The sequence below is a fragment of the Capsicum annuum genome, chromosome 5, assembly GCF_002878395.1.
Source record: "Capsicum annuum cultivar UCD-10X-F1 chromosome 5, UCD10Xv1.1, whole genome shotgun sequence".
NCBI classification, from domain to species: domain Eukaryota; kingdom Viridiplantae; phylum Streptophyta; class Magnoliopsida; order Solanales; family Solanaceae; genus Capsicum; species Capsicum annuum.
In genome coordinates, this window is record NC_061115.1 from 191,582,371 (window position 1) to 191,597,130 (window position 14,760).

Consider the following 14,760-nt stretch of genomic DNA (forward strand, 5'->3'; position numbering starts at 1 on the left):
TAGGTCACATATCTAAAGAAAGGCCGGAAAGATTAGTTAAGAATGAAATTCTTCAAGATTTAAATTTTACTGACCTTAACATTTGTGTAGATTATATTAAAAAAAAATAAAAAAGACACACAAAGAAAGGAGCCACAAGAAGCACACATCTTCTTGAAATTATACGCACTGATATATGTAGTCTTTTTGACATCACATCTTTCAATAAGAAAAAATATTTTATCACTTTTATTGATGACTTTTCACGTTATGAATATATTTATTTGTTGCATGAAAAATCTCAAGAGATTAATGCCTTAGAGGTATTTATTACTGAGGTTGAAAGACAACTAGATAGAAATGTGAAAATAATCAGAATGATAGAGGTGGTGAATATTATGAACGATATGATGAAATTGGACAACAACCAGGACCATTTGCTAAATTTCTCAAAAAAAGTGGCATATGTGCTCAATGCACAATGCCTGGCACACCACAATAAAATGGTGTGACAGAAAGACGTAATTATACATTAATGGATATGGTTTGGAGTATGCTAAGTAATTCATCTTTAACTCTTTCGTTATGGATGTATGCTTTAAGGACTGTCGTTTACTTGCTAAATAGGGTTCCTAGTAAAGCAGTTCCAAAGACACCTCTTGAATTGTGGATTGGTAGAAAATCTAATTTGAGGCACTTGCATCTTTGGGGTTTCCCGACAAAAGTTAGGGTTACAATCCATAAGAAAAAAAACTGGATTGTTTCTTCATTGGTTATTCAGAAAAATCAAAGGGGTATAAATTTTACTGTCCTGATTTAAAACTGGAAATGCTTGGTTAATTGAGAATAGCGAGGTCAGTGGGAGTGAAGAACCACATAATGTGAAAATTAAAGAAGTTAGGGTGCGAATTCCTTTATCCTGTACTTCTTTTAAATTTGTTTTTCCTGAAGCTGTTGTACAACAAAGTAATTAATAAGAACAAGAAATTAATACTCCTATTAATCATAATGAAGCCATAATTGATGAACCTGTAATAGATGAACCACAAGAAGTAGCATCAAGAAGATCTCAAAGACAAAGAAGATCTGCTATTTCTGATGATTATTTGGTATATCTACATGAGTCAAAAACTGACTTGGGAATTGATAATGATCCAGTTTTATTTTCACAAGCCATTGAAAGCAACAATTCTAATAAATGGATAAATTCTATGAAAAATGATTTAAAATCTATGAAACAAAATAAAGTTGGGGACCTTTTTGAATTACCCGAAGGTTGCAAAAGAGTTAGGTGTAAATGGGTCTTTAACACCAAACACGGCTCAACTGGCAACATCGAATGCCACAAAGCCAAACTTGTTGGCGAAGGTTTCACCCAAAAGGATGACATTGACTATAAATAGACATTTTCATTTGTCTCTAGAAAAGATTCACTCAGAATTATAATGGCTTTGGTAGCTCATTATGACTTAGAGATACATCAAATGAATGTGAAAACAACCATTTTGAATGGAAATTTGGAGGAAGATGTTTATATGAACCAACCTGAGGGATTTTCTATTAAAAAAAAGGAACACATGGTGAGTAAAGTTAAGAAGTCAATATACGGACTTAAACAAACTCTTGACAATGATATCTTAAGTTTAATGAAATAATTGTCACCTTTGGATTTAAGAAAAATACTGTTGATCGGTGTATATATCTGAAGGTCAGTGGGAGTAAGTTTATTATGTTAGTCTTGTATATTTATGACATCTTGATTGCTACTAATGATCTTGATTTGTTGTACGACACCAAAAAATATCTCTCTAATAACTTTGAAATGAAAGATATGGGAGAGACATCCTACGTGATTTGAATAGAAATATTTTGAGATAGATTGCAAAGATTATTGGGATTGGCTCAGAAAACCTATATTAATAAATTATTAGAGAGATTTAGAATAGAAAAATGCTTATCAAATCCCATTTCAATTCAAAAAGGAGATAAGTTTAGTCGCAATCAATATCCAAAGAATGACTTGGAACAAAAACAAATAAAAGATATTCCTTATACATCAATAATTGGGAGTCTAATGTATGCCCAGACATGTACAAGATCAAATATTAGTTTTACTGTTGGGATGCTGAGCCGATATCAAAGTAATCCCGGAATGGATCACTGAAAAGCTGCAATGAAGGTGTTGCGATACTTACAAGGAACAAAAGATCATATTCTCACTTAGAAAATCTGATCATCTAGATGCGGTTGGATATTCAGATTCAGATTATGCTGGTTGTGTGAATATAAGAAAATCCACATTTGAATATTTGTTTCTGTTAGCTGGAGGAGCAATATCATGAAAGAGTGCGAAACAGTTTGTTATAGCTGCATACACTATGAAAGCTGAGTTTGTGGTATGCTTTGAGGTCATAGTCCAGTATAATTGGCTGCGAAACTTTATTTCAAGACTTGGATCAGTTGACAATATAACTAGGCTGTTGAAAATTTATTTATGATAGTGTTGCCGCAGTTTTCTTCTCTAAAAATGATAAGTATTCGAAAGGTGCAAAACGTATGAAATTGAAATACCTTTCGGTTAAAGAAGAAGTCCAGAAACATAAAGTGTCAATTGAACATATTAGCACCAAGCTTATGATTGTAGATCCTTTGATGAAAGAATACCGCCCAAAATATTTGTTGAACATGTTGAAAGGATGGGTCTTATTGATAGAAATGGATGACTTTATGTAAAGATTTTATTATGTTTATGTAATTGACACTTTGAATTCAAATTATTTATGTTTCTGCTGTTACCTGTTTTCTCTTGTATACATAATATTGTGAATGATGATGACAAGTTCTGACTTAGATAAAATATTCTAAGGATTATCGTTGGACCCATTATGTATTTGAAAGGTTATGTTAGGTAATAGACTATTATTGTAGTACATGAAAGGAATTATGTCAAGTAAAGTGATGTACAACCGCAATGACTCATTTTAGTTGATTTATTTAACAATCACAAATGATGTTGAATTTAACGTTAATTGTGCACATAATTGACTACATATTAAACCACTAAATTAACATTGTGTGTGCCAAGTGGGAGAATGTAAGTTTCTATGGCTCACATAATTAATTTGTGCTGGTTTAATAAATAATTAAATAAGTTAAATCCTAAATCAGTATGGAAAAATTAATTACCTAATAGGATTAAAACTACTGTCAGTGGGATACTATTATATTCACAATTCACGTTGATAGAACACGAAAATATAACTGTTCTCCATATTATAAAAGGGGTCCTCTCTCTGCTAAAAGAAGAATAAGTTCCATCAAATATTATTCTGAAACGTAAGGTAAAGAGAGAGAAAAACAATACTTCTGTTTTACGCTTCCACTAATCTCAATCAACAAAAAAACTATGGAGAATTCAGGTAAGTAATTCTTTACTGAATTACTGTGATTTTTTTTTATGTGAAAATTATATAGTTCCACGTTTTTGAATGATTGATAGGATCATATATTAGATTGTTTAGATTATATAATCTGTTAAATCCTTACATAAATTACCTCAAGCTTTATCCAAGTTCTCTCAAGCTAAAAAAATATATCCTTAACTCATATTGTCCAAGTCTTGACGGGTTTAAATAAATTATATTAACGAATTAAATTTGACATGCTTAATTATAATAACTCTGCTAATCCACCTCAATGAATAAGTATCTATAGAAAGGGATGCCTTCATGGTCAAGTTATAAATTTTTTATTCAAAGTTCAGTCAAAGTAGTATCACAACACTTCTTTTTACTTATTTAAATTTTGATGGATTGAATAGCAGTAACAGAAGTCAATAAATATCCAATAAAATAATTGAGAGCACATAAACGGGTATGTAAACCACTATGATAGAAAAAAATAAATAAGTATATTGTTGGCTTATACGAGTCTACCACTAGTGAGACCAGGTTCCCTACACACAAGAACAGTAAATAAATAAGATAAACATAAAGTGCTGAAGATAAAGAACACACAATATTTACACAAAAATCTTTTTGTGTAAGAGAGTAAAAATCATGACTTGTCTCACAGTACTTTCACCAAACTCTACTATCTTCAAATTAAAAGCGTGATCACAGACTCTAATAATCATAAGGATTAAATTTTTAATCCTATCCACCTTATAACACCTCTATTACAAGACTTGTGCAACAACTGTACTATATCTTTCAAATCAACTAACTATAGTTGATTCCCTAGGTAACTCTACCCAGAATAACATAAGACATGATGAAGAAATCTTGACTAAATAGAAGTTGATTAGATAACTAGCTCTGATTAACACGACTCAACCTAATACATAGACAAGACTAATACCTATAATCCTTTATAGCACAGGAGTAGGTTTACAATTATAAGAAGGAAAGACAACTACTCAAGAATTCAACAAAGTCTAAATGAAACTCGATCATGTCCCTTATTAAAAATGAGTCGTAATCTTGTGAAAAGACTTTTACTTGAGAGATGAAATCTTTGATTGCAAAAACTAGGTTTTGCTCTTCTCACTTCCTCTTTTTATAAGAGAGAGTAAAACCTTAACATCACGCTATTGGTCCAGCATGGACAAACCAATTGCACCACTGCAACAGTTCCAACAATCAACTACAAGAAGGTACAGTTTACAGTTTCACACATACGACAACAGGGCAACACAGTAATTGGTGGACCAGGTCCCTAATTGGATTTGTCAAATAATCAAAACCAAAACTATAACACATCATTCTTTCGAGAGAAACACTAAGTTTGATCAAGAAAAGTTAGCAAGAATTTGTAATTTGATTAGTAATGAAAGTGTCACACTTGTGTGAGAAATTGCTCTATCAATTTGCCATTTTCACAAAGAATGTAATAGTGATTGACAATTCGAAATTGTATATTTGTAGAATTGGCAAAACAATATTTTTTTCCGTTTTACCTGCGGATGGACTTTTTTCAGTAGGAAAATTGGACCATTTATTATTCAATGTTGTAGCTAGTGTGTGGCCATAATTTTGAATCAAATCTACACATTTTTCTTTAGATATCTGATTGATCATTAAATTTGATCAAATTTATTTTTAAGTTTTCAAAAATTAGCTCAACCCAAGTTTGAGATTCGTAAGACTTCCACTTATAAAACTTCAACTTTTTACATATAAAATGAATGCTCCAATTCAAATTTCAAAAATTGAAATTTCAAATATTAACTTCAAAATTTATAACCAGGAACTATTTGTCCTTAGGCATAACTAGTATTTCAAAAGGCGGAGATGTGAGCCGAAGTGTTTTGTGTATCAAGGAGCGAGGTTTAAGCCTCAAAACATGGGGCGTAAGGCGTAAATCTTATTATCTTCGATTCTATAATTTTACTACTAAAACATTCAGTAAAAGTAAGATTTTCAATGACTCTACAAATAAATTTAAGTAAATCACCAATAATGTAGAAAAAAAATATTATGATTATTTTTAGAAAAAAATCACTACAATATGAAAACATGATAGCATAAAACACCAAAATCATTACAATAATAATAACACATAAAATTTATAGGAAAATATTTTTATAATAATAAAAAACAAAATTGACGTTGTGCATACGCCTTTACGTTCGAAATTTATGCTTTTACGCCTAAAATCTATGCCCCAAATTATAAGACATACGCCCTATGAATCTATGCCTTGAAATGTTTTTGGTATGCCTCAGTCCGGAGATCACCCCAAGAACACCTTTGAAAACACTGGTCATAACCAATAGTTCTAGACTGGTCATAACCAATAGTTCTAGACTGTAAACGTCTGAAATAGAAATATGAGCATGATCTTTTCTTGCTGTATTTATCCCATTACCACTTCATTAACTCAACGCGTTTTTATCAGCTTGTAAGTTTTTTCAATTTGTTATGACCATATTCACAATCAAACTTTAGTTTGACTTTCAAAAAGTAAAAAATGCCAAAAAAAGTTGAGACAACGAAAGTAATATTAAGTTGAGTGCACTAATTGTGGTACAGATCAATCAACTAGCTCAATATATGATTAACAAAGGGATCAGCATTCTTTCCTTCTTACATATATGATTAGAACAGAAGCTCAAGGAGCGGCGGAGCTAGAATAGTGATTGCGGAATCAACCAAATTCAGTACCTTTGATTCAAACATTTCATTTGTCTCAAGAAATTCATCCAATATGTATAAATTATTAATTCAGATCTCAATAACATAAATGTACTAGAATCTCAAATCTCTAAATTTTAAGTTCTACCTTCGCGTCTAAGCTGAATTAATAGAAGTACTTAATCCTGTGTTCACGTTGTTAGAATTATCCTTCACTTTAGAAATTTTCATATTTGAAAATTCAAACTTGTTGAAAAATACTGGTCACACAAATTAAAAAACAACATAGAGCTCATAAGGTTTGCTCTCTTCTTCTATAGTTGTGGACGATAATTGTCATATTAAATTATTCATAATTAATGAAATAACTCCCAATAATTTTATTACAGATATTACTTATTGCGAATATAAGATAAGAAGTTTCAATAAAAAGAATAATAATGAAGTATAAAAAAGGTGAATCGATGTACTAAAATTTCCGATATTTATAGAATCCGAGGAAAGGCTGACCAACAGTTTATTGTACACATGTCACTTGCGTTGGATGAAAGAAGCCATGCGTTTGATTAGGTCTTTAGCTTTCTCAGTTTCAGGATTAACATATTGAAAGCAATGACCTTCACCTTTAACCTCGATGAACTCTATTTCCCCTTTCCATCCACTTTTCTTCACAGCTTCGACGAATTTAGTTCCTATTTCTTTTGGGACAAGCTCGTCTTTCTCTCCGGTAAACACGAAAATTCTTGAGCATCCTATCATCGATAAGCTAGGGCCCTTTTCCGAAACTGGATTAACCATTGGGTTATCAATTCCCGGTTCAGATGGTGGACAAATGATATTCCAAATCTTATAAGACAAACTGTGCTCGATGTTCTCAGCCGCTGGGATCAAAAGGAAAGGGCAAGACAAGATGGCACCCACGAGTTTCACATCTCCGATTAAGCTTTCTCTACCGGCTCTCATGACCATGTTAAAGACTATATTGCCTCCAGCACTGTCCCCTGCTACGAACAATCTGTTAAGAGCACCGTGGTTTTCTATCCATGGTTCTTTGTTAACAGTAGTAGCAACAACATGTGAAGCAACCCATTGAAGGGCATCCCAACAATCCTGGTAAAGTGTCGATAGGTCATGCTCAGGGGCAAGCCTGTAGTTCACAGAGATAGCAATACAGTTCGATTCAGAAACCAAGTGGTTGAGGTAACCATGTTCCGCTTTGAAAAAGGCGGATCCCAACACAAGTCCTCCGCCGTGGTAATACACTAAGATGGGTAGCTTTTGATCAGGGGCGGTATTTTTTGGAAGGTAGAGTCTTGCAGAGACGTGATGAGTGATGTTCACGTCTTTGGATGATACGCCAGTGGCTGGATCTTCTAGCGATGGAGGAACTTCGACTGCACCAAGTTGTTCGTAGAAACGCTCCACTCGACCGTCTTTATAGACTCGATAGTAAGGTTGGAAATCGAAGACCACCTCATTGTTGTTGTTGTCGGAAGTTGCCATATTAGAAACAGAGGGTGCAAATGTTAGAAAACAACAACAACAACAACAACAACAACAAACCCAGTGTATTCCCACTTTGTGGGGTCTGGGGGGGGTAAGATGTACGCAGTCCATACCTCTACCTCTGATGAAGTAGAAAGGCTGTTTCCGAAAGACCCCCGGCTCAAGTTACGAGATATCAAACAAACACATAGTACAGCACAGAAGCAGATGACATAACATAGATACTGCAGCCATAAGGAATATAAAACAGAGTAAAGCAGGAATGCAGGAATATAAAGCAGAGGAAAGCACACAGATTCGTAACAAACATAGAACACGGAACACGGAACAGAACATTGAATACGGAATCATACCAGGAATACACCCCCACCAATTACCTCCCTACATTAGCGACCCGAACAGGCCCTAATCCTCTGCCGTAATTCGCGTCTTCCAGACCTTCCTATCTAGGGTCATGTCCTCGGTAAGCTGTAACTGTTCCATGTCCCGCCTAATCACCTCACCCCAGTACTTCTTCGGTCTACCCCTACCCCGTCTAAAACCATCCAACGCTAGCCTCTCACACCTACGGACCGGGGCATCCATGCCCCTCCTCTTCACGTGTCCGAACCATCTCAATCGTGCTTCCCGCATCTTACACTCCACTGAAGTCACCCCAACCTTCTCCCGGATAGTCTCATTCCGAGCTCTATCCCTTCGGGTCAGTCCACACATCCAGCGCAACATCCGCATTTCTGCCACCTTCATTCTTTGGGTGTGGGAGTTCTTAACTGGCCAACACTCCGCTCCATACAGCAAGGCCGGACGGACTACCACCCTATAGAATTTACCTTTAAGCTTGGGCGGCACCTTCTTATCACACAGCACCCCCGATGCAAGTTTCCACTTCATCCATCCCGCCCCGATACGGTGCGAGACATCCTCGTCAATCTCACCGTTACTCTGGATCACGGACCCGAGGTACTTGAACTTATCCCTTTTCTTTACCTCCTGCGCTTCTAGCCTCACCACTACCTCATTCTCTCGCCTTACGTCATTAAACTTACATTCCACATACTCTGTCTTGGTTCTGCTCACCCTGAACCCTTTAGACTCCAGAGTTTGCCTCCACAGCTCTAATTTGTCGTTCACACCCCCTCGCGTCTCATCTATCAGGACTACATCGTCTGCAAAAAGCATACACCACGGCACCTCCCCTTGGATACGCCGCGTTAACACATCCATTACTAGCGCAAACAAAAAGGGACTAAGAGTAGATCCCTGATGCAATCCTGTCAGGACAGTGAAATGCTCTGAGTCTCCTCCCGCCGTCCTCACCTGGGTTTTCGCTCCCTCATACATATCCTTAATTACTCTGCTATATGCCTGCGGTACTCCACTCACCTCCAAGCCTCTCCAAAGCACCTCCCTGGGGACTTTGTCGTACGCCTTTTCTAGGTCGATGAACACCATGTGCAAATCCTTCTTCCTTTCCCTATATTGCTCCACCAACCGCCGTACCAGGTGAATTGCCTCCGTCGTCGAGCGGCCGGGCATAAATCCGAACTGATTTTCCGAGATAGACACTATCCGTCTCAGCCTCACCTCGACCACTCTCTCCCAGATCTTCATAGAGTGACTCAGTAACTTAATCCCCCTATAGTTATTGCAACACTGAATGTCCCCCTATAGTTGTTGCTTCGGATTGGAGATTGAATAAAGTTTAGTTGATTTATATAAAAAAAGTTCTATATATTACTCCCTCCGTTTCATAAGAATTATTAAATTTTGACACAAAGATTTAAGAAAAAAATATTAAAGACATAAGTTTAATACAAATTTTTATTTTTATCCAAAAAAAAATAAGTTGACCTAGTTAATTGATTATTAAATCATAAAAATAAATTTAAAAAAAAAATTAATGATTCACTTATTTTGAAACTCCAATAAATACTCCAACAATTCACTTCTTCTGAAACGGAGGGAGTATTACTCCACCGGTCACATTTTGTTTATCCCAAATTTTTTAATTTAATTTCTCATTTAACTTATATTTTTTACAAATCAAGAAGAGATAAATTTTTCTTTTCATATTTTACTCTTTGCACTAATTTTTAAAAAATTTAAGTATAAATATTATTTAATAAAAATATTATAATAAATTAATTATGTTATTAATTATTTTTTTTAATTAATGTATAAGTTAAATTGGGATAACCAAAATGGTAGGGAAGGAGTATTTGTTCCTGTAGCAAACTGTCAACATCCAATTAATTTGTAATCTCGTTGGGAATTGGAATAAAAATGGACTTTCATTTTTGGGAAGGTTGGTGTTCCGAGGAGGACTTTGCTTGAATTAGTGTCCATCTTTATTTGTTGATAAAATTGACAATATTTGTCTAAGTTTACTTCTCAAATTTGAAAAATCAACATATAATTTATTATATATATATTTTACCATTGATCTTAAATATATATTAATATTTATTTTTTAATGTTTAAATAATTTATAATTATTAAATATTATAGCAATTATATTTTAATTTATTATTTTTTTGGTCTCAATTTGGATGACTCGTTATTTTTGTAGCCAATCACAAAAAAAATGATTCATTTTTATATTTAGTGATAATTTAATTTATAATATTTATAATTTTCTTAAATATTATTTTAAAATTAAACTTATTTGTATAAATTGAAATGGAGGAAATAGACTGTAAGAAATATGCAAAATTAAAAATAGTCAAGTAAAATGTACACAAGGGAACACTTGGTGTGAGTCAAATCAGTACTATTTTGTCTATCATGGGCCCGTCATCCTACTCATTTATTACTCTTTTGTCACAAATGTAAATGCCTTCTTTTTGTCTCTGCTTGAATAAGATTTATAAGACTCAAATTTTGATATTTCATTGCTTTCTTCTGGAAGTTCCATCGTATCATACGTCTATGTTCAAAGTTCAAACATTAATACGCGAGCGTTTTGATCATAGATTTAAAAATATTTTTGATATATTTTTTTTGATTTAAGATTTAGGTGAAGTTTTGCTATGTATTTGATCATAATATTTAGAAAACATATTTTACATTTAAGGATACGTTTGGTAGGATGTATTAATTAAAATAGTTTATGTATTGAAATTTAATTCAGTCTAGTACATTGTTTGAATGCACAACTCAATTTAGTTCCTCCTTATCCATGGATAACTAATACAGCAAAAGGTGTATTATCTTATACGGAAGAATCCTAGGAATTACTTGTACGAGTTCAAATAATACATGAATAGAAAAATTAAATGACCAAATAACCCCCAATCTCTTTTACTAAACTTTCCTTTTATCCAACTAATTAATAAAGAACGCAATGTTTATCGCTATCCGAAATCATTTTAATCTCCATAAATCATGTTAGGCCAAAGCTATCAGCTCTTAGGATATTTGGAGGGCCAAGTGAAGCTACTGAAACAAGAAATGCTTTCATGTTATTTCAAGTGAAGCTCTTCGGATTAATTTCATGTTATTTCATTCAAGAATTAGTTGAATACATTTCATATGATTAGTAATATAAATTCTGTATGTTTGTTTCGTTGAAGAATTTGTTAAATGTAATAAAATTACATTTGATAAAAAAAATAGATGACCTCGAAGATGATCAGTGGCAGGTTAAAAGAAAAAGGTATAGGAGGTTCCAACAAGTATTTGAACGATAATGTCTCACGGTAGCATGCATTTCATGATGTGGTAGAGGTTCATAGATCATTTGACGAAGGGCCTATGCATTTAGGCATCTTAACTATTCATATTTTAATTTTTAAGATGCCGAGTTAAATAAAATAGAAATTCTACAAAAAGATCAAGGGATGATTGTAAAGAAGATATTTGTAGAATTTTAAACCAAACACAATACATGAGTATCTAGCTTTTAACATAATGAACCAAACAGTTGATAAAAAATATTTCCCGCATTACAATCCTTGTATTAATAATCACTGCATTGCAAATCCATGTATTACTAATCCCTGCATTAACTTGTTTTCTACGAAACGACCCCTAAATGTTCTCAAAAAATGAAATTTGACTCAAACACTAGTATTTAAAAATTTAAATTATTTACCAAAAATGTTTATCAAATAATAGCAAATCGTATAACCAAACTATTTACAAAGTTTTTTTCTCTCTAAAAACTACTTGAAAAAGTTATGACCAAACGGGTTCATACATATACAAATAGCTAACATGAAAGTCCGTTTTGATCCATTCTTGAGATCAAATAAAAATAAAAATAATATGTTATGAATGGGTCTAGATCAGTATTGACAAAGTGGACCATTACCGTATTGAATGGTTATGTTTGAAATTTAGGTTGATAAATGGCGATTTGTAGGAGCAAAATAAGATTATGTGAATTGTTAAGTAAAGGGTATGATTTCTCTCATCTCCATTCTCAATCTGAAATGCCATTTCATTGTTTCTTTCATGACGAGAAAATCGCTTCCGCTTCTTAGTCCTCGTTTTGTCATGAAAATAATATTTTTTTAAAATTGGAGTTAAAGTTAAAGTTGGTGTTCTATTTGATCATGAATATAAATTTGAGTTGTAACTGAAATTTTGTCAGAGAATTAGAAGTAAAAAAATGAAAACAACTTTTACTTGTTTTCCCCTTTTCAAAAACAATTCTCATTAAAGTGAAATAATTCTTATTGTCAACCACTACTATTTTCACTTTTTTCATTAAAATAAAATAATTTTTCAAAAAAAAAAAAAAGAAAAAATTATCATGGTCAAACGCCTACTTAGTCTTTGTTAATTATATCATGAATTTTTTTCTTGTATAATTGTAGGATTTGGAGAATTTTTAACTTATAAGTTTGAGACTATTTTGGGATCTATATATATATGGTATGTAATTGGGAATTCTAAAGCATTGTACACTTTTTTTTTTTCTTTCGTAGTAAAAATCTCTCTCTGCTTTTGCTTGGAGGACTATGCCTAGCCGAACCTCGTTAAATTCTTGTATTTGTTTTCTTCTCTATTTTTTTATTTGTGATTGTGTGCTAGTTAACCGTGATATTTTCGCAACAATTGATATCAGAGCACAGTTGGGATTTCTACATACACAAAGGTTAAGATGTCTCTATCATCTTCAACAAAGTATGAAATAGAAAAATTCAATGGAGAATCTAGTTTCAGCCTACGAAAGATAAAATGAGGTCGTCTCTAGTGTTACAGGAGTTATGGAAGACAATTGAGGAGACTTTTCCGAAAGAGTTAAAAGAATAAGAGATAACAGAGCTGAAGGAGAGGGCTTTAAGTGTGATCTCTATGAGTGTTACAGATAATGTTCTTTGAAAAATTATTAAAGAGGAATCTGTAACAACGACATACAAGAAGTTGATAGATCTGTATTTTAGGAAATCACTGACAAACTTCCTTTACTTGAAAAAGAAGGTTGTACAATCTTCGTATGAATGAAGGTACCATGGTTAAAACTCACCTTGATGAGTTTAATTCAATTATAATGGACTTGAAGAATGTGGATATCAAAATTGATAGTGAGAATCAAGTCTTGATTGTGTTATATTCTTTACCACCGTTTTATAATACTTTTGTTGATACGTTGCTTTATGGGAAAGACAGTAGCTCACTAGATAATGTTAGTAATACACTAATATCTAAAGATTTGAATATTAGCTTTTCGGATAGCAGAGTTGAAGGCGAAGGTCTCGTAAGTAGGGGAAGAACACAACAATATGAATTTAATAGGAAAAAGTCTATCACTAGATCGAAGTCTAGAGAAAGGAAGCAGAAATGCTATGAGTACGGAGAGCATGGTCACTATAAAAGAGATTGTTCTAAGCAAAAGGAGAAACGAAGAAAGCAAAAAGTTTATTACTCGACAAATATTATTAATACTAGTAGTAATTTTTATGATAGTGACTATGTATGGGAAGTTTGGGTCGTGACTTCTAATCATACACACAATTCCTAAGCTATTGATTCTAGTGCAACAACTTTCCACATATGTCAGCACAAGAATTGGTTTGCAACTTACAAGCATCGGTTGAATTGTGTACCTAGGTAATGATAATCCATTAGAGGTAGAGAGAATTTATGATATCAAATTGAGAATATTCGATGACATTATCAGAAATATTGAGAGTTGGCATGTTCCTCGAATAAAAAGAAATTTAATTTCTCTTTGGATTTTAAATGATCAAGGGTATAAGTTTTACTCAGAGAATCGAATGCTTGAGGTTTGTAAAGGCTCTAAGGTACTCATGAAATTCAGCCATAAAATTTTAATGTAAGTCAGGATAAAAATGTCATGGGAAAAAGGTATTATCCTAATATACTTTGGCTAGGAAATATCCAAATCAAATTTTTTTCCCAAGAACTCAATATTTTAGAAGACTCAGTTGCCTCCACCGAGATTTTTATTCACAAGCACAATTGCCCTCTTGGACCTAGCTCAAGCCTATGCTCAGCTCTGAAGCGAAATGGATGAGGATAGAAAGAAGCGTTGCTCTCGAAACCACATGTTGGGAAGGATGTAGAGGGCTAGACTGTAATATCTTTAAGTGAGTGTAGTTGAAGGAGATGCAGCTTGTAGGAAGAATGATTTGAATCAATCTTAATTGTGGCACTTGTGACTTGGTTATATGAGTGATAAGAGATTGTCTTTATTGAACAAGTAAAATTCATTGGATGGTTACAAAAATCAATTCTTGAATTTTTGTGAGCATTGTGTGTTTGATAAGTAAACATGAGTGAAGTTCAGCAAGAAGGCAGAGCACAAGATCAAAGACAAGTTAGATTATATACATTAAAACTTGTCAGTTCCGAATAGAATTTCCTCTAAAAGTGGTGTCAAATACTTTATGACTTCGATTGATGATTACTCAAGAATGGTATGCGTATATTTTCTTAAAAAAAGGTGAGGCATTTTTGATATTTTTTAAATGAAAGATAATGATTGAGCGACAGACTAAAAGTAAAGTTAGGTGTCTTCAAATAGATAATAGGTTAGAATTTTGTAACTTAAAGTTCAATGATTTCTGTAGAAGAGAGGGCGTAGTAAGACACCACACTTGTGTTGAAACAACAAAATAAAATAGTGTTGCAGAATGTATGAACAAAATGCTTTGTGATAGGACACGAAGTA

General features: G+C 33.2%; 1 protein-coding gene across 1 annotated transcript; it reads right to left on the bottom strand.

The window, feature by feature from the left end:
* Positions 1-6,436: 6,436 nt before the first annotated feature.
* LOC107872597 (catharanthine synthase) lies at positions 6,437-7,672 on the bottom strand. The gene has a single exon (XM_016719241.2). It carries the CDS (start codon positions 7,614-7,616, stop codon positions 6,645-6,647), a length of 972 nt encoding a protein of 323 aa, XP_016574727.1. The 5' UTR covers positions 7,617-7,672; the 3' UTR covers positions 6,437-6,644.
* Between the last annotated feature and the right edge of the window lie 7,088 nt (positions 7,673-14,760).